Source organism: Elaeis guineensis, chromosome 2, assembly GCF_000442705.2.
Source record: "Elaeis guineensis isolate ETL-2024a chromosome 2, EG11, whole genome shotgun sequence".
Lineage (NCBI taxonomy): Eukaryota > Viridiplantae > Streptophyta > Magnoliopsida > Arecales > Arecaceae > Elaeis > Elaeis guineensis.
The window spans coordinates 91065770-91086205 of record NC_025994.2 but is presented as its reverse complement, the minus strand read 5'-3'; the positions used below and the strand labels follow the sequence as shown (position 1 = coordinate 91086205).

The 20436-nt window shown below is 35.6% G+C and overlaps 1 protein-coding gene across 5 annotated transcripts; it reads left to right on the top strand.

Annotated features, from left to right (window-relative positions):
- Nucleotides 1-332: 332 nt before the first annotated feature.
- Nucleotides 333-19361, top strand: LOC105053554 (probable GTP-binding protein OBGC2). Of its 5 annotated transcripts, none has more exons than XM_073252156.1 (10): nucleotides 333-548; nucleotides 3081-3556; nucleotides 4712-4803; nucleotides 6989-7072; nucleotides 9072-9149; nucleotides 12281-12481; nucleotides 12594-12701; nucleotides 15872-15946; nucleotides 16130-16374; nucleotides 17798-18470. In XM_073252156.1, the coding sequence occupies exons 1-10, from the start codon at nucleotides 442-444 to the stop codon at nucleotides 17835-17837; spliced, it is 1506 nt and encodes a 501-aa protein (XP_073108257.1). In that variant the 5' UTR covers nucleotides 333-441; the 3' UTR covers nucleotides 17838-18470. The 5 variants fall into 5 exon arrangements, with proteins under 5 accessions (XP_073108257.1, XP_029123321.1, XP_029123327.1 ...); XM_010934765.4 differs by lacking the exon at nucleotides 17798-18470 and adding an exon at nucleotides 18856-19361 and having other exon boundaries at nucleotides 339-548; XM_029267488.2 differs by lacking the exons at nucleotides 9072-9149; nucleotides 17798-18470 and adding an exon at nucleotides 18856-19361 and having other exon boundaries at nucleotides 337-548.
- The last annotated feature ends 1075 nt before the right edge of the window (nucleotides 19362-20436 follow it).

The window sequence follows — 20436 nt, the reverse complement described above, 5'->3', positions numbered from 1 at the left end:
TAATATATTTTTTAAAAATATTATTTAAAATAATATTTTATAAATTTTATATTATTTTTATAAATAAATTAAAAATTATATTAAATTAATAAAATATTTTTAATTTGTATTAGTATGATAAAGGACTCGGTATTAACTAATATAGCCCTTATGGCCCTTTTCTGGATAACGGTCTAATCTAGCCTCCAGGTTATCGCTTGTGGTTCACGGACGGCTTATTTAGTACTGAAGGCCTTTTTATTGGCTTAAGATCCCTTCGCCGCCTAATAACGGTCCACTGCGAGCGGTCTAATCCGTACCCACTAAAGCCCGATGATGTTTTTTTTGGGCCTCCGGTGTCCAGCCTCTAAGATATCAAGAATTATCTCATCCGAGAGGGACGCTGAGACGCTGCCATCTCTTCGGTAGAGCAAGAGAGCACGAGAAGGCGGCTCTATCCGGATGGCTCTTCTTCTCCACCCTTCTCTTCCTCTCAGCTCCCAGCGGTTTCGTGAAGACTTTTCGACACGCTGTCCGATTCCCAAATCTCTCGTCTTTTCCACAAACAGGTTATTCGCTTCCTGACATGTCTCCCTCTTTTTTTCTCGCTCATTACTTTTACTCCTCTTTTTAGCGCTTTTCTACTGGTTTTCTCTCGCTTTCCCATCTTTTTCTTGTCGTTTCTGGTATCGTTTCCAAATTACCTACTCTTCTTGAATGTTGCGTGAAGCTGAGGAATTTAAAGAAATTAATCATAGAATAAGTAGATTTTATCTGTCTCGCACTCGTGATTTCTAGTCATACTGTTCTTGAAAGAGTGAAAGTTCTTGAAGTTTTGCAATTTCTTTTTTTTTTTTTTGTAGGATTGCAATTTCTTTTTATTGGCTGAACAATTAAGCAATTATCTTGGAATGTATGAACCGTTCGCTGACTAGTCAATAATCTCTCACATGCCTCTCTCTTTCCTTCTCGCTCATTACTTTTACCCTCCTGTCTACTGGTTTTCTTTCGTTTTCCCCTATTTTTCTATCATCTCCGTTATCTTTTCCAATCTTTCTTTGGTCATGACTTGAAGTACTTGTTGAGGAATTTAAAGAAATTAATTATAGAATAAGTAGATTTTATTTGTCTTGAACTCGTGATTTTTAATCATCCTGTTCTTGAAAATATTGGAAGTTCTTGATTTTTTTTTAGCAGTTTCTTTTTATTGGATGAGTAGCTAAGCAATTATCTTGGAATGTTTGAACCGTTCACTAACTAGTCAAGGACTTATGATTTTTGTGAACCTTGAAGAATAAATGATGATTCTTATTGTACTTTGCCTAATCCTTCTATTTCAGCACCTAAGTGATGTCACGTCCTTCTAGTGGATCAACTTAAAGCATCACAGGTTGGGTATGGTAAGAGGTGAAGAGGTGTCTTTCGGAATATTATAATTGACTAAAAGTGCCATATGATGGCCTGCATGGGGCGCATCATTGAGTGAGATGGATTATTTATATTGGATTTGATAAGCGCATGATGAATTTATGGATTTAGCAAAGAAAGAATTGCCACCATGTGGGTCAAGGTTATATGGGAATCAGATAGTATGTAAGGGATTTGATGTACATTTATATTGATTTCTGTGGGATTTTCTTTTAACTTTGAGATGACAACCCATGGTTTACGATGTCTAGTCTCTTTTACATATTTTTGTCTAATCTTCAATTTATCGAGCATTGAATTCTTTATGGAAATTTGGTGAACCCCTGTTTCTCTTTCTCGCCCCCTCCCTCCCTCCCTCCGGTATTTTTCATCTGGTCAAGTTGTTTTTAGATGGAATTTGTGATTAAATATTTAACTGAAGCACTCCGAGTTTATTAGTGCAGTGTTCTGTTGATTTGTGCAAGCAAGCAGTAATTAAAATGATAGTTTTGCAATGGGTTTTGGTGATGAGCTTGAGAAGACCAGGTTGTGTTTTAGATAGAGTTTCACTGAGATGATAGTCTTGCATACTGAGATGATATTGCATATTTAGGAGAAAAAGGTACAAGCATGTTACAGCTTAGTAAATTCTTATTTTGTCTTCATGCAAGATTCTAGTAGGAGAAAGCTATTTCTTATTACAACTTCTTTGAAGAGATATTGTAGCAAGCCTATGAGCATAAGAGATCTGATGCATACACAAGGACAGCCTGTAGTATTTCTCAGTGTCAACATCTTCTCAAGAAGTTTAGATGACAATTGTGTGAAACCATGCGAGTTTCTGTCAGAGTGGATTGAATGTCCTTGTTTTAACTTGCCTTGCTGACATTTACATAAAACAAAAGTTTTCAGATCATGGGTTTGCTAGGGTTAAATATTATAGTTACTTTTTGTATTTTCTGAAAATTATAGATACATATGTACTTAATATATAGTTACCTTTTGTATTTTCTGAAAATTATAGATACATAGGTACTTAATATAATAAACTAATTTCTGTAGGCTGGGGCCAAAATAAAACCTGGCTGGAACTAAGAATCGAGGATAACCCTCACCTCATGGGTTGAAATTGAATGCTTTCACCTCTCTGTGACTGGCCTCGCCCTTCAATTTATGCAGCTGGACTGTCATTACCTAAGTTAAGCTGTGGGTTCCCCATTGGGAAAGCATGCCTATTTGTTCAGTAAATGAGCTTAAAAATGATATTGGAATTGCATGACTCTGAGACATAAAAGAGCTAGCATCTTCAGGGGCTTCATGCTGCTTAGACAAGTGATCAACAACAACCCAAAATGTTTCACTTCTGCTTCCAGGCTGTTTTTTGATTTTTTTTTGGTCAGCCTCAAGTGTTGGTGGGTTTAAATTATACTCTTTTCAATATTTATATCCTTTATTGTAGCCACTCACTGTACTAGTAGTTTCTAATTTCTTGCTTTTTACATTTCTTGGTTTCTTGACATTCTTATTTCATTGAAAATTTTGAACTGTTTTCACTTATTGTACTATTAGAATCTGATTTCTCGCTTTTTACATTTTTTTTTGTTGCTTGAGGCTTTCGTTTTGATGGAAATTTTGGAATATTTTTTGAATTTTCTAGATTACTCATAATTTACCATGAGTTGTCTCTTTTGCAGGGGTAGACAGTGGAGCCATAGTTCAAAAGGCATTCAGTACTTTGTCATTAACTGCAGATCTGCAAGGATCAAAGAATCTCCATCCAGTAATGCTTCCACATTGATAAGAGAACCGCACAAGTATTTTGATCAGGTTGTCATCACTGTACGTTCTGGAGATGGAGGCCATGGTGCTGTTCTCAGCTTGCCAAACGTAAGAAATACTTCCAAGTCACATGGAAAACATGACCAGGAAATGTCAATGAAAAAGAGCTCATACAAAAGGGATTCAGATGGCTCACTTATCCTACCTATGGGTGGACATGGAGGTGATGTAGTCATATATGCAGATGAGAGCAAAGAATCTCTCCTGGAATTTCACAAAAAGAGCCGGTACAGTGCAAAGCGAGGGGGGAATGTTGATGCCATGGGTACTTTGACTTCACAATTGCATGATGGATATGCTGCACCAATGCTACGAATACCTGTTCCTGTAGGTTTGTAGATTATGTGATTAAATCTATTTATAGTTTTAATTTCCATATTATTTTAATTTTTAAAGCATATATGAACTGTCATGTTTTCGGTGTTTTAGTTTTTGATTGCTTGATGCTTCTGCTACACAGAAAAAAAAAAAAAATACTCCACTGTGTAGATCCTTGGAACATCATGTTTCAGGTGTTGTAATCAGCAAGCCTTTAGTTAATGTGTATCATGATTCTAGTATTTACTTGGCATGATGCATTTCCACGATCTTGCACCAATAGTTGGCATATGTCAACACTCCAATATATACAACCAAGTAAATTAATACTCTGAAGATATGTTAGGAAAATTTTACAGAACATGAGTATTGTCATGTCATAATACATGAAGGGTCTGTTGGAACATTGAAGTGTTTACAGTTATGAAATTGCCAGTATCCAAAACAGCTTTCTTCACATGGAAAATGTTCATGAGTTTCTTTACCTTTCTGCCAGCAATTTGGGTATGCTTCATTTTCCGACTCTGATTCTACTCCTTGCTCTTCTTTGCTCTCCCCTTTTTTTTGAACTGGTAGAGACCAATAAACACACTCATCTTTGTTTCTTTAACCACTCCCATTGGAGGGAATAAAATATGTATATTATATGTATATTATTATTAAATCTTTTACATGTCCACCATATGATTTCTTACATCTGCACCATTCACCCCAATTTAGAGTACTGCATGCATTGTGTGTGATGGTTCAAAACCATCCATGGAATTGTTCGCATTAATATAAAAAAAAAATGCCAATTAACTATGATCAGACATACTTTTATCAATTAGATATATCACATGTTGAAACCTTAGCCATCTATAAATAAAATAAGTCATGTGCAACACGTGCCAAATACTGGTTCAAATAAAGCAAAATGATGTGTTGGTCATTGTATTGCTGCTTGTAGATTTTTGAATTCACCCTGCTAAACTAACTGTATATGAAGATTTCATGGTATTTGAATATAAACATCTCAACACTCCTCATCACCAACTTTTTTACCAGACTCCTCACCATCTGTGAATACATATATTTTTATAAAGTGTGTAGCTTGACAAGATATTGAACCACTGAATATTAATTAGAAATAGCCACATCCAATTCTAAGTGTTTAGAATAATGACAGGTACAGTTGTAAGACGCAAGAGGGGGAAGTTTCTTGCTGACTTAGCACGTCCAGGTGATGAAATTCTTGTTGCAAGGGGTGGTCAAGGCGGGGTGCGTACTAAATTATGTTCATATCTGCGGAAAGTCAGATTTAATGCTTTTGGTACTATATCAAATTATCTATGCTGGCTTTCCATTAACTGATTTTATGTGCTGACAAAATAAAATAATTGAAAAAATCTGATTATTTGATAAAAATACTTAAAGTAATTTTACCTTTGTGATTTGGTCTTAGAAGAATTCTAGATGAGTTGCTGATCTTATCATTGCTCAGTCCAGGCTCTGAGGTATCTTATATTATGCCAATATTAATCAAACCAAAACATCTTTTTCGCCTTTTATTAAAGCAATATGGTGGTTATCTGGCACCACCTGGATTGAATGCAGGCTCTTCCATGGAGAATTGGGTGCGGACCAACTGAGCTAAAATCTGTTAGCCACACAAAAGAGCTATATGGTGCCATGTACTGTCACATATTGGCCTTAGGAAAGACAAAAGCAGTTACAGATATGCAAAAAGCTGTATACCTATATGCTTTTAACCTCCCTTTTTCCTATCTAGACTTAAATATTAGCTTTATTTTTACTAATCAACAAGTTTCAGATTTTCCAATTACATGCCTCCCTTGTCCAAGGAAAGACAATAGAGCCCTAGCCCCTAGATGTCTTAATGTGGATGCTTGTCTGGCTAAACTAAGTGGAAAGCACATTACAAAGCTAAAGAGTTTCACTAATAGATGAACTTGAAGCATACATTGTAACAAAATCATTTTAATGTTTATACCAAGAACAAATGTAAGAAAAAATTATCAAAAACAATATGAGAATTGAACTGGACAATTACTCATTAATGTACTCTAGAATCTAGATAATAAATTTTGCTATGTTCTATTGTTTTGGATGGCCTAAAGGTAAATGAAGTTATCTTCAACCATGTGATGACCAAGGTGCAATTCTATAGCTTCAAACTGGGTGTTGTAAAGCTGATAATCATATTGAAGTTGCTTGCAAATTTGTTTAGGAGAAAGTTGCTGGCAAGGAAATATTGTTTCTTAGTTTGATTTGAAAATCAAGTAGATGATTCTTTCACTAGGTTGAAGGATCTACATGGCAAGTTATGCATGATATTTGGTTGGTACAACAACTTTAGGAGGGAAGTTTGATTTTTGATTGTAATAATGCAATGACCCAACCACTTATTTTATACTTCCTTCTGTTTTGTGCACTGTACACTGTATATGCACTTTCTTATAAAGGCCAAACTCCTATATTATGCAAAGTCATGTCACCTACTGAGGGCGTACTTGTTCTTGTGCCTCAATATCCCAAAGATGGGTTTACCTCTCTTTCCATCCTTACTTTTGTGTGTTTGCACATGCATGTGCATGTCTGCTTGCATGTATATGTGCTACGTACATATGTATATATGTAAAATGTGCCTATGCTCTCTGAATTTATACCAAGTTTATGCCTTTTACTTGGTTGGAGCATTGCTGAAGTTCTTGCTTTCACCAAGCCCCAATCACTAAGTTTGGAACTGTAGTTGCTATTGTCCGATCGACAGCTTGTTAGATGCTGTTGTATGGCCAATATATGTATTTTTTTAAAGACATTGATCGAAAAGATGGAGTCAATTCATGTAAACCATGGAAAATGTGTTATGTATGTGTAAAACCTATACTGAAATCACTGATAAATAAGCTCCTTTCTTTATGACAATAACATGTAAATCTAGATACATACAAACACAATATTATTGACAATTTTTTTTTTCAATCTCCATATTCATCCCATCATAAAGAAATTTTTCCTTATTTTAGTTTCAGTTTATAAACCTGAACAAAATTTGATGGGGAACATGATGCCTTCTTGTCTTAGAGCTGACAGCTGTGCCTGCCAAGGGGCTTGGATGATTATATCCATATCATAAACCTATATGAAATTTGATGAGTTTGGCTAGTGGCTATCTCCAAGATTTTGACTGCATAATTTTCTTGCTTGCTAGCAAGATTCCGTGATCAGTATGTCTGTAAACTTTCAATTTCTTTTGCATCCTGCCATATGTAGTATAATAAAATATGCTTATGTGTTTTGATGTCTCCTTATAACTCTAGTATGTACAGTGAAGATTAAGCCTGATAGTTAATACGCAATACTTTCATTTTACCATCGTGCTTAATTAACTTTTATTCACTTATTCACTGTTATTAGTGTCATCCCTGTTTCTTTTTCACAGATTAGCTTGTTAGAGATGCCTGAACATAAAAGGAAAAGGTTAATGGCACTATCTAGTAATGTGATGAGAGATGAAAGTGACAAGGTAAGTTTCTGTCACTGTGTTATTGAAGCTGGATTTAGGTATATCTATCAATTATTGTACTTAGTTGTAGTTTGCGGAGTCGCAAAACTAAAGGAATTGTAGCTATTGACATGTGATTCCTTTGATGTATTTGAGATGCATTGATCAATGAAACTATTAATTAATTAATTAATTAAGAAAAGTAAGAAAATGAAGAAGATCGCATAGTCTGGTAACATACTATTTGTGGTGCCTGCTGGCCATGTGCCATCCTTTCACATGAACAATGAGTTTGTGCTGGTCTTTATCTATCCATACTATTATGTGCCAATTGGCATGCATGGATGCACCAGCATGGACTGATTAATATTGGCATGCACTAGTAAGAGCAGTACAAGTGGTACATACCTCCTGTTCTTTGCCTGTCCTTGGCTGGCTGAGCACATGCCATGTGGCAGGGAGCAACACTTGACTGCATTCATCACAATAATAGTTGATGTTGTGAAATAATAAAGTATGCAATCAAGACTTCTAGATCAACCTTGTAAACAGTGTCTTCCATTGCTTTATGATCACATGAATGACCGTTGAGGAAACCAACTTCAAGTTTGCAGCTGAAATACTCAAATAAACATATAAATATTATTCATGCTTATTTGTTGATACTCTGAATGAAGGTTTTTCAATGTACATATGCAATCTCTGCTATTGGCATGTACCTAATTTATTGGTTGACGTGTATCAATTTGCCCAAATGTCATAACATGAAATTTCTTTATATAATACATATACTACCTCTGACTCTGATTAATTTGTTAATGATATGCCACAATGTCCTTTGAACTTTTTCTGAAGATTTTGGCTAGGCTTTTGAGCAACTTCTTCTCACATCTCTCTCTCTTTCTCTCTCTCTCTCTCTCTGCCCCCCCCCCCCCCCTCTCTCTGTGAAATTGGTCGCTAATATTTAAGGTGTGATGCAAGAAGAATTAGAAATGAATATAATTTGAACCTTTTTTTATTGAAGATGAAGACAAAAGGGAGATAGACTATAAATTAAAAGATTAAATTAGTCCTAAAAGTTGAGATGAGTTGTGAACAGGCTGAGCGGAACTTATCATTTTGTCACAGTTTCTGATTAAAATTCTTAAGGATTTCTGAGAATTCAAAAGTTAGCAATAAAACTTGCTTCACCTTTGGTTCTGGTCATGCACAAAAACCTACAGCAGACAATTTTGTAAAATTTACTCCTTTATTATACATTTATGTTAAATCAAATTAATTCTGCCAAATATAACAGAGAAATTTCAAAAAGACCAAAGAATAGGACATATTTATATTGCATACCAAGCCTTTAACTACAACCTCGAAATTTAAAGATCTTCCACTACATGCTATCATGACTGTTGAAACCTGAAACTTGCCTCCTGATTTGATCTACTTTGAGCATATGTTAATTTGCAATCTATGGTTGAGCATGTGTATGTGGTAATCTAATTCTTGAGATGTATCTTGATCCATTAGACAGACACTGCCAAGGTCACAGAAGGAAGAACACATGCTAGAGTAAGCAAGAAAATGACAGAGAAGCTATAAAATATTTATATCCCTCTTGATTTTTGTGAATGGTACTCAAACTGAAAGGATGAAAGCCTTAACACAGGGAGACTACCTAACCCTATATGAATATTTTGAATTGGTTGGACTTCCTATAACATTAGACCTTAAACCTTGGCATTTGTATCACATAATTTATTTGCTATAGCAGTATATATCACATAATTTATTTGCATATGTATCACATAACATTATACCTTAAGCCTTTTGATTTTTGCTAAATGGTACACGAACTGAAAGGATGAAAGCCTTAACACAGGGAGAATACCTGACCCTATATGAAGATTTTGAATCGTTTGGATTTCCTGTAACATTATACCTGAAACCTTGGCGTATGTATCTCTTTGATGAGGTGTTTCTATTTTTTTCCCCTCTGTATAAGCATCTTGTTGCTTGTTCTTTGAAGGTTCTAGTTCTAGGTCAGCCTGGGGAGGAGGCTAGCTTGGAACTCATCTTAAGAGTGGTTGCTGATGTTGGTCTTGTGGTATGTGAACAAATCTTTAAGTTCTTTCTAGTTTTGACATTTGTTATATGAAATTAATGGTCAATACTCAGTAGTTGTTATGCTGTTCGCTCTTTTAAACCATCAAATTCAGTATCTAGAGATAAGTTTAACTAAGTTGATGAAGATGATAATTCTTGCTTATCATGAGGAACATTAGATGGAGTGTAGCATTAACTTTGATTGCCATGTGTTCTGAAATGCCATGTAATTCAAATCAAAAGAGGGTCAAACACTTGTATACCTTCTGAGTGCAAAATAATTGGAAGGCCATATAAAATATGAGACATGATACCTTCTGAGTGCAAAAATAATTGGAAGGCCATATAAAACTTAAAAGCTTATTCTTTCCTAGTTAAATGAAGGTGAGAGGGCCTGAATATTACTACTTTAAATTTTGTCAAGAGTTTCAAGATAAGTCACTTTTATTTGGAAAGGTTGTAAAAGGGTGCACGATTGAAATAAGCCAGCAAGTTATAATGCCTAGCATTTATAAGGTGGTACCAAAGGTACCTTCTAAATGTGTGAAGGTGGTGATGGATTGCATTATTTCATCCTTGCAAGGTAGTTTTATAATTTTTCAGAAAAATGTCTGGCTACTGCGAAAGAAATGCAAGGGTCATTTCCATGGTTGACAACAAAGGAAGTTCTCTAGTTGAGTGTTTTTTCTAATGCTTGCATTATATGAAAAGGAAAGAGAAACAGAAGTCAATGATCTTCTGTTACATCATTTTTGTTAGCAATAGACTCCATTTCTACATTGGCTGCACATATAGTTTTGTATTTATCACATTGGAAACCAAACTCTTGTATCATTTACTGTACTGTTGCCATCACAAGTTGATGCAGTGTATGCTTTTTTGCACTCCTGTATGCAAGAATGCAGGTAGTAGACCTCTTCAAAAGCCTCCAACTAAAAGTTTGGGGAACACCACACATGCCCTGGATTGACAAATCTAAAGGACTTTTCAGCTGTTGGATAGTTTCAACCTTTTCCTTCTGCATTTGTTGTTGGTGGACTATGTTGCATGAGCATTGCTAGTCTCAAGTTAACTTGGCATCATTGTGGTTGGTAGACCTTGAGAAGTTTTTAAAGCTCTTTATGCTAACCCAGCCAGTGGTTGCAAACAAGCTTTTTCTGTGTTTCGCCTACTTACAATCGAACCTCAAAATGTCAGATAATTTAACTCACATTTTCTATTGAAGAAGGTTCTGAAATGCCTTTAAATACTTTGTCAGTACTTCTCTTTTAAATGAATTACTCTGTTTGTTACCGGTTTGTTTCTATTCTTGAGCCTTTCTAACCTTATTCTGGTTTTTCTTTTTTTCCTTTTTTGGTTAGTCTGAGTGAAATGAACTCCTAAGCTAGCTAGATGGTTACCTAATTAGCAACCTAAATCAGAGCTAGAGAATTCTTGTTATTTTGATGAGGATTTGATGCAAGATGAGTCTGAGGTTTTCGTTTATTTCTTGCAGCCTTTTTCAAGGATTTATTTTTGGCCATGCTTTGAGGACCTTTTTCTGAACCATTTCTTCCATTTATTTTCTGTTTAATGTGGGTTAACTGCCCCTTACACTCTGTTCTGGCAATTGGTGACTGTTCGAGACTATTGACTGCATCTTGCTATCTGTAAAATTGTTTTGGTGGTTAACTTACAAAGCCTTGTTCTCTTGGTGTACATTGCCCTTTCTCACTTGGCTGACCAGAGCTACAGCTTTTTTTCTTGTTAACTTGCAAGGCCTTGTTCTCTTGGTTTACATTGCCCTTTCACACTTGGCTGACCAGAACTATTGTTTCTTACCTGAGAGTGTTTGAAGTTTGAACATGATCAAAGCCTATGTATTTTAAGAGATTTGATGCTGTATTCACGTTTTGCATGTTTTGCTATTTCCCTTGGAGTTTATTGGCCTGCTTAGTGCTCAATGCTTGGTTGCATTGTCTATGCTATTGACCCTGTCAGTCATTTTGCTTTAAGATGTATACATGCCTTGCTGGGTCCTTTGCTTTGACATGGAGCATCATTCTTTCTTCCTTAGTGCTTCAGTTGCTTCTATTACTTTTATCATGCTCATGTATAATTTGGTGTTACTCCCGGCTTTCTAGGTGGAAGCTTGTCAACAAAGATGAAATACTGCAACTATTAATATGATCAGGGTTTCTACTGGAACTGTTTCTATTATTCAAGCTCATTTACTATACTGATCCTAATGCTGGTTCTTTCCATCCCTTCACAGGCTATTCATGAGATCCCAAAGCCTTTTGATTGGTTTGAGCATACTGTTCTTGCTAGAGATATTCTTGTCATGATTTAATTTTGTACAGTGCTCTTTTGGTGCTTAATATGACCAATCATGTGTTAATGATTTAATATGAACCCAGATATTCATGTAAAAACATCCAGGGGGCCAACATTGACTATCATGGATATTTTAGTGATTTGCCACTGGCAATGGAAACATCAATTAAATTGAGCAAATGGGTATAATCATGTATCTGTCCCTTCCTGCAGTAACAATGCTCATATTTTCCTAGTTAACTGCTTCTGCTATCATTTTGGTTATGTATGCCATTTGTAGTACATCTAGGCCTACTCAGATTATTTAAACCCTCCTGGATTCTTGAATCAGTCAAGTCTATCTTTTACTCATCCATCACCTTTGCTGAAGCCACTTTGATTTGCTCTATTAATACTTAACCAGTTTTTATTTTACATAAGGATGCTTTTATGAAGGGGTGCAAAGGATGTGGCCCATGCCGACCTGTGCTTTACATTATTGAGCTTCACTAAGCTCAGTGCTCATATTATTGTCATGAGTCCTAATAAAACATGACCAAAATGCACCAGGTTTTAATTAATATAAACAAATAACCATTACGTTGACAAGGCCCAAGAGATATCAGAACAAACAGTGCTTATTATGTTAAACAAAAAGAGCATATCAGCATTTCATTTGGCAATTGGAACTCTGTAATTGATATTTAGGTTCTAGATAGCTACCTTATCAACTCAATTCTGTTGCTTTGAATTTAGTGAAGTGCTGGCTCATGTATAGCTTATTTGTACTAAATAAAGGAACATTTTGCTGAAGAGAGTCTTATTTGCTCCCTTCAGGGACTCCCAAATGCTGGAAAGTCAACTCTTTTGGCAGCTATCACGCTTGCAAAACCAGATATTGCTGACTACCCTTTCACAACTTTAATGCCAAACCTTGGTCGCCTTGATGGAGACCCTACTTTAGGGGCACTCAAGTATTCCTCGGGAACAACATTAGCTGATTTGCCTGGTCTTATTGAAGGTGCTCATTTAGGCAAGGTACTTCTATGCAAATGGTATCTCGTCATATTTTCCTTTATTGTCAGCATCAGATGCTTTATGCACCCCCCCACCCCTCAAAAAAAAAAAAAAAAAATGTATGTTATGACAGGGGCTTGGTCGAAATTTCTTGAGACACCTAAGGAGAACTCGGCTTCTTGTTCATGTTGTTGATGCTGCTGCAGAGGACCCCATAAATGATTATAGAACTGTCAGGGAGGTAACCTACATTTTTGCTCCTTATGTAGCAATTTGTTAGTCTCTATCTTCATTTTTTTTTTTTGGCTCTTTTTTTAAACTGGAACATCTTCAATAGCTTACTGTAGTAGATGATTTTAGTGTGGAAATGTTTTATGAGCAGACATAGCTATAAAGGCTAAGCAGTACCTAAGATATTAGAGATGGTTTTGGCAGAATTAAAGGTATTTATGAAATCCTTTGATGACATAAAGTAAAATATGCTTAAGATGGTCAATTCGCTGAATGATAATCAATTTGCAGGTGCTAGCCACACAACTGCACATGTTGTATTGTGCCATGCTGGATGGACACGTTTCATGCCATAACCTTCCCAACTCCCATCCCACACACCCACCCAAAAAGGGCTTAAAAGCTCTTTTGGCTTGGTACCAAGCACTACAGCTCTGTGACCATCCCATTGTTAACCGGCACTAGTCATTTTTTATAGTAATATTTTAGATACTCTTTATGCGTATCTTTCTACAGAGAATAGATATCCTTTAAAAGAGATTTACAAGAAGTGCAGCTCAGAAACAGGGGTGCATCCATTGGTTTGTCATACACTATGTTTATCAACTCATCCATTTGTTTTTTTCCAAATCTGGGCTCATAATGTCCCTATCATCTTGGACCCTAGACCCCGCAATGGTGGGAGCCTCATGCTTTGGGCCACCTCTTTTTTCAAAACATGGAAACAGCCTATCTTCACATGGGGGTAAGGTCATATACATTTGGTCCTCTCTAGGCACAATAGTAAGATTGCTCCATTATGACCAGGATGTCATGGGTTCAAAACACAGCCTCTCCATACATGGGAGTAAGGCTGTGTACATGCGACCCTCAAGGCCCAGATTGGTAGGAGCCTTGTGCATTGAGATGCCCTTTTATCTCCTTATCATCTTGGAGGACACTTTTCTTGTACATTTTGTTAATGAATAGGTGGTGTTTAACCATCCTTAAAGAAAAAAGGAAGGCAAAAGGTACCCCCAAAAAAAAAAAAACAAACCTAAGTTTATTTAGCGGTGTGCCACAAGTGGAGATGGTAACCAAGAAACAATTGCATAGACACCACTTGACAGGATTATATTAGTAAAATCGTAGTTATATAATCCCTGCTTTATACTGTTCATGTAATTGCAATGGATGTATGGATCCCAAGTACCTTGAAACTTATCCGGCATCCTTGAATGTTGGAGTAGGAGTATCATGTTTGCCAACCTTAACTTGGATATGGCATCTTATAGTAAAGATGTGATGGTATGATATCTAGGTTAATACAAAAACTGCATCATGTTCCAGTTGTGTCTAAAAATTTTAACATTATGCTCGTTATAAAATTGGACCTTACTTTTTTATGCTATATTATGTTAAGGCATATCTTGCCCTGTAGTTTTATAAACTATGATTCTTCGTTGAGGTGTCAATCTGATAGCTTGGAGAAACAAGGATAAATATAGAAATAAACTTATTAATAATGGCTCAGATATTATGTTATAGCAGATGAGAAGATTAGCAGCAGATTGTGTGATATGATCAAGTATGATATAAGATGCTCCAGTAATAAGAAAGGCTTAGGACATGTAAGTAATCTAGAATGAGGACCTTAGAAAATATGGCTGGAAATTTTTTAGACAGGATCCGACAAAGATTCTGCTAAAAAAATTTAAGATGCAGTTGTTTTCGGTAGGGCTGAGCATGGGTTGGATTCGGTCGGATTGAGAGAAAAATTTCATCCGACCGAACCTAATCGGATTGAAGAAAATTCAATCTGTTACCGACCATTTATCATGTATAAACCGTTTGAAACCGAAGTGAACGGTTTGTAACGGATTTGGATCTGTTGTGTCAGTTTGGACTTCAATGTTGACCCAATATTGATTTTAAGTCCAATGTTGGCTCACTTAAGCTTATTTATTTTTTTTTTTATTGTCAATTTAATGCAAAAAAGGCCTAAACCTTATAAGTTACAAATTTTGGGCTTATTTTTGAATCTGTACAAAACAAAACAGAAAAAGAAAAGATTTACTCATCTGAATGCAACTACATTTGAAAGCTTTCACTTTAGAATTGTCTCAAATTGATGTGCTTTCATCAACAATTCAACATTAATATTCTCATGAATCCAAATAGGTGATGTGGTGTTTGTTAGAATGAAGTATTGAAGTCTAAAGGATGCTGTCTCAAAATGAAAGTGAGTTTGTGAAATACTATATTGTTGGGTGCGGTTTCATACGGCTTAAAAGTGTAGGAACCGAACCCGACCGTAAATAAACGACTTTTTACAAATCCCAACTCGATTCCACTCGATTTATATATTTCAACCGATTGAAACCGATGTTTGTTGGGTCGAATTGGGTGGGTTCTTCGGGTTTCGGTTATTTCCTTAGCCCTAGTTTTCGGGTAAAGAATTGCTCAAAGTTTTTTTTTAAACAACCTGAGATATAGCATTGGGCACATAGAATACATGTAAGAGGAAGTATGCATTGCCGTGATCCCTATGTTATCAAAGATTTTTATTATTTTAAATAACCTGATGAATATATTTTCACTTTTGATTGTTACTTCTCTCCATCCCCCGCTTCCCGCCCCCTCCCCTATTCCCTCTCCCCTCTCCCCTCTCCCTTAAAGAGCTAGCAAGGCTTGAGTTAAGAGTGGTGAAGATGGAGTCTTTGAAGCCACTATTAGTGATTTTTTTCATTATTATAATTGGTATTTGTGGATGGATGAGTTAAGTACACTCACCAAGGGCCAGTTCAAGTCCTTTTGTGAGATAGTGCTTCTGGACTTAGGCTATGGTTCTCATATTACATATATTTTAATACTTTTTTGCATTTGGCAATACTTTGTTGGTTTTCTCAAGATTAATAACTGATTTTGCATTAAATTGGACTTCCAAATGCTTTAGGCTACACAGATAAGGTTTGACTAGATGTTTTCTAAGCTCTACTCTTTCAGATGATAATACTACCGTTTTAAAATCCACTTGGCCTATGATGATGCTTGCGTCAAGGATGAGCTAAGCCCTGAACATTTGGGCTATGTATCTTCATCCTTTTACAGTGGCTAATGTTTCTCTACTGCATGCTTATGCTAAATAAAAACACTGCTTTTGCCAGGAGTAGCTTTGACGACACTTGGGCCTTCTTGCAGGAATTACGAATGTACAACCCAGATTATCTTCAACGACCATATATAGTAGTATTAAACAAGATTGACCTTCCCAAGGTGCATTCTAGTTCCATGCTCCAATAAACTTCATGTTTTTATCCAAACTAATATCTATATTTTTTGCCTTCTCCTTGGTTAATGATACTATGTTGTATTTTGCTCAAGAAGATTTAAGACTTGACCATGCGTCTCATAAAAATATTTTCAGTCTAAAATAAGACATCCATCATTTTATAACAGGCTCGAGATAGGCTGCCATCATTGGTGCAAGAAGTCTCCAAGATTGGATGTAGAGAGGCACCTAACTTAGAAATGAGGCAGGAATTACCTACTGAAAGTAAAGAAGCCCACATAATGAGGCAGGAATTACCTACTGAAAGTAAAGAAGCCCACATACTTTCCTCAGGAGCTAGTAATGAAGAGTCAAACGAAAAGGGGATCAAGGATTATCCACGACCTCTTGCAGTTGTGGGTGCTAGTGTCTTGTAAGATCCTGTCCCAGTATAATCTTTATTCTGTTTTTTATTTAAATATAATTTACTTGCTTTTCTTCCTTTATTTTTTTTTCTTTTATGCTAGGCCTGGTTACATCGACATCCAGAATAATAAGACTAGAATGCTCGTTACATTTCAGAAGTATGATTCTGTCATTAATGATCAATTGGATCCATAAATAGCACATTAAACACAATTTTTATCATACTTTCCTGACAAAAATATAGTCACTTCTGTAGATTCCTTTCTTTTAAAAGTAAGAGAAAACTTCAGCTTGGCATAAGAAAGTGGAACTCTCCTTTAGTTTATAATAGAATATTCAACCTTTTTGGATGCTCATTGTCATTGATGTTTAATAGGGAGATACACCACCAGACACCTCTATTACCCTAAAAGAATATCTTAATGGGGATTGTTCAACTTGTGGAAGCTGGCTTGTGTAAATTTTCATTTTATAGTAGAAATTGAAGAAATATAGGGAGTATTAACGACATTACATCCACGAGAAGATAATCTATCATTATTCCATTGGCTTAATTATCCTATATTTATAGTGCCTTCATATATTGTTTAGATGGAATAATTGGCAAGCACCAAATCTCAATCCTTCTTCCCAGCAATGTATGCATGGTAGAATTCCTGGAAGGCAGGCTCCCACAGGCCACAAGTTTAGAGACTGTCTATTATGCAGAGCAACTGATTGTAACAACAATGGGTCAAAAGGTCCAAGATCAACAATTTTTCTTCCGCAGCTAACAGCAGATTTATGATGCTGATCTGATGTGAACTGATCCTACCTGTGAACCCATAATCATGGCCTGAAAAAAATCTGATCTTGGATCTGAACCTGGGATGAGGTGTTGAGAAGTTTCTATTTGAGGTGTTTCACTAGGAATATGATTTTAATGTGTGCTTGCCTTGCACCATCTGCTTGCTGTGGTTGAGAACTAAAAGCAACCTGGACCAAAGATGTAGCGTACTTGAGGATGGCTGTTCACAGTGCACAAAAAAAATTCAAAATAAACAGGACTAAGAGTGTGGAACCTAATATAGATCCCTGAGAAATGCTCTTTTTGCGGTACATGGAATTTAAAATAACAGGGGCTCAAGAGTGATGCATAGTTATGACACTTGGCATAGGGCACTGTACAATTGCAATTTGTGTGTGTTTCTATGCATTTAATAGGGGTATCTGCATGTCCGTGTTCTTAAGATTATGTCCATTATCTTAAGAGAGTATAGCATTTTTAACCAGCCAAGATTTAGAATCTGTATTAGGTGAAATCATGGGTTGACCTGTCAAATTTGCATTCTTTCGTAGTTCTAATAAAAACAGTGCTTAGTGTTTAGCTATGGATTTTTTTTTCTGCAGCATGTTTCATCTTTTTTCGTGGATTTAATCTTGCTAATCAGGAACTTGGGTAATGGAAGTCGTCTATTGTTTAGTCACTAGACATGTACCACATAACCAAACTGGAGCAAAAGGTTGACAATGGTTTCAGTAGTATGCTACTAAAGAAAATCAAACTAAGTTGGTTATATTTACTGCAAATACTTGCCTCCTGAATCCATAACAAGGTAAAGCTAAATCCTTTATCTGCTTTTTTTGTTAATATAATGGAATTGGACATTGTCTCTTGAATGATTATTAAAATTAAGATCATGGTTATGATGTGGAAAAAAATGAGGAAAGGCACATGAACCTATCTTTCAATGACCTTATCTGGAAGTGGGCTGTATCCTAAAAAATTTCTGGGCTAAGCTGTCAGCAGTTCTGCTTCTTTTTTTCTGGTGAGTGATTGTGATGTTTTGGAAGGGCTTTTAGCTCCTACTACCATCTGGCCTTGGCTTCACTACCTGCTTCTCATCAGCTATGCTAGAGTTAGCCATGCATACTGCATGTGAGAGGAGATATTGGCGACTCCCCATCTCATTCGAAATATCATTTGTTTATTTGTGTAATTTGATAGATGTATTCCATCTCTTAGTAGGCAAACTCTTGTTCCAATTGACAACTTGACTGAGTTGGCTGTATTTCTTTCATATTTGAGCAGCATAGAGATGGGTAAAATGTGAGGATGTGCAATGCTCAGTCTCATCTCCTGTTTTCCAATTTTTTTATTCTGGAGAATGTTGCATGCCATGTGTCACTGGATTCAATCAGTCAAGGCTTTCACATTATATAATTGAACAAAATATGTGACTTTATCTGTGGTATGCCTCTAATAAAGGTTTTCTATAATTGATCTTGGCTACAAATCTATTTAGTCCTCATGGTTTCTTAATGGAAAGCTATTTCCTTAAATACATATAGGATGCCATTTGATATCTGCAGTTTTTGCAGACACAGCATACCTTTGTTTCTGTGGTTTAAAACTTCTTTGCTGTAATGCCATTATTCTTCTTTCCTGCTTGGTTGTACCCATTGTGGCTATAATGTCATAGTGTTGTTATTTTGTTGCTTGCTGCAGAAAACTCATTGGCATTGATGAAATGCTGAGGGAGATAAGGACAGCCTTAAGGAAATGCGAAGATTCAGAAAAGGCACTAGAAACAGGAAAAGTGCAAGAAAATCATCGCCTAATTGCAGATACCTATGAACAAAAGATACCCAAACTGCCTGCGTTGTAAGTAGCCACCAGCTTCTGCTGTCATGTGTACATATTTTTTTGAGCAACGTCATGTGTACATTTTTCTTGGAGTATATATATGAAGCAGCTGATTGGCCGATGGCTGCATTTCACCACAGAGGGTCAGGACTTTATAGAAAGGCTTGGAATACTTTAAAACATAATAGCAAAGATTGCTAATCAGGGGGTTAAAAGGAGTATCAATGAGAGATTTAGTACTTCCAAAAAGGATGGTGTTTTTTTGGTTTCGTACTTGTTTTCTGTTGATTGTCATGTACTCTATTGTATTAGATGGTACTTATGTTAATTGAACTTCAATTGAGAGTTTTGTGAGACCAAACAACTGACATGCAAGTGACAATTGTTAACATGTAAAGAAATGAAATGTTCTCTATTATAAACCAATGCCAAGAAACTGTTTGCATGGAAATGTACAAGATATTAAGATGCATGCAACCCCATGGAGCAATTGTTGTCTGGAAGTATAATATATGAGGGCAAGCAGAAAGGTTTTGGGTTGCGGAGACGTTCAGGCAAGTTGGCGTATCATTTGTACGTAATTGTTTATGTAGGCATGTATGTGAAGTTGTGTGCATGAGTTTGTCGACCTTTTGCAACACGGCAAGCTTTGACTCATCATGGGCATATTTGGGGGTGTATTTGTATTTACTAAAGAAGTGATTTCAGATTTAAAAGTAAAATTTTGAGTATTTGATTGTAATCCAAAAATAATTTCGAATCATGTTTAAGATCTTTCAAAATATGGTTTATGTCAAGTTGATGTACTTCTATTTCTCATCAATATATCACAACAAACTAAATATCGCATTTGTAGAAATTATATTTTTTAAAAAATTATATGTTATCTTCTCGATGTCTTTTACACATTTCGTCTATTAAAATTCTTTCTTTCTCAATATTAATCTTTTCTCATTTCTATCTACGTCTTTGGAATAATCTTTTTTTATCTCCATCTATATTTTTTTTTCGGACTTTCAAGATTATTAATCTTCTCTCATTTTTATTTATATTTTTTTTATTTGATCTTCTTCTTGTTGTGCACGAGGATTTTTTTTTTCACATTAATTTTTACTCATCTCCATCCATATATTTTTTTCTCGACTTTCATACATATAATTTTTTTTTTTTTTTAAAAATCTCCTCTCATCTCCATTCACATCTTCTTGTATATTAGAATTCTTTCTTCTTTAGATTTATATTCTCTCATTTCCATCCCTACCTAATCACATGAAGATAATTTCAAAATAAATAAAAAAGTCCCTACTTAATCACATGAAGATAATTTCAAAATAAATAAGAAAATTATTAGACAATTGTTAAACAAAAATATAGCAGATATTATTTTTTTTTATGAAAATAGAGGGGAGACCCATCCTATATTTTATTTTCATTAAAAAAAGT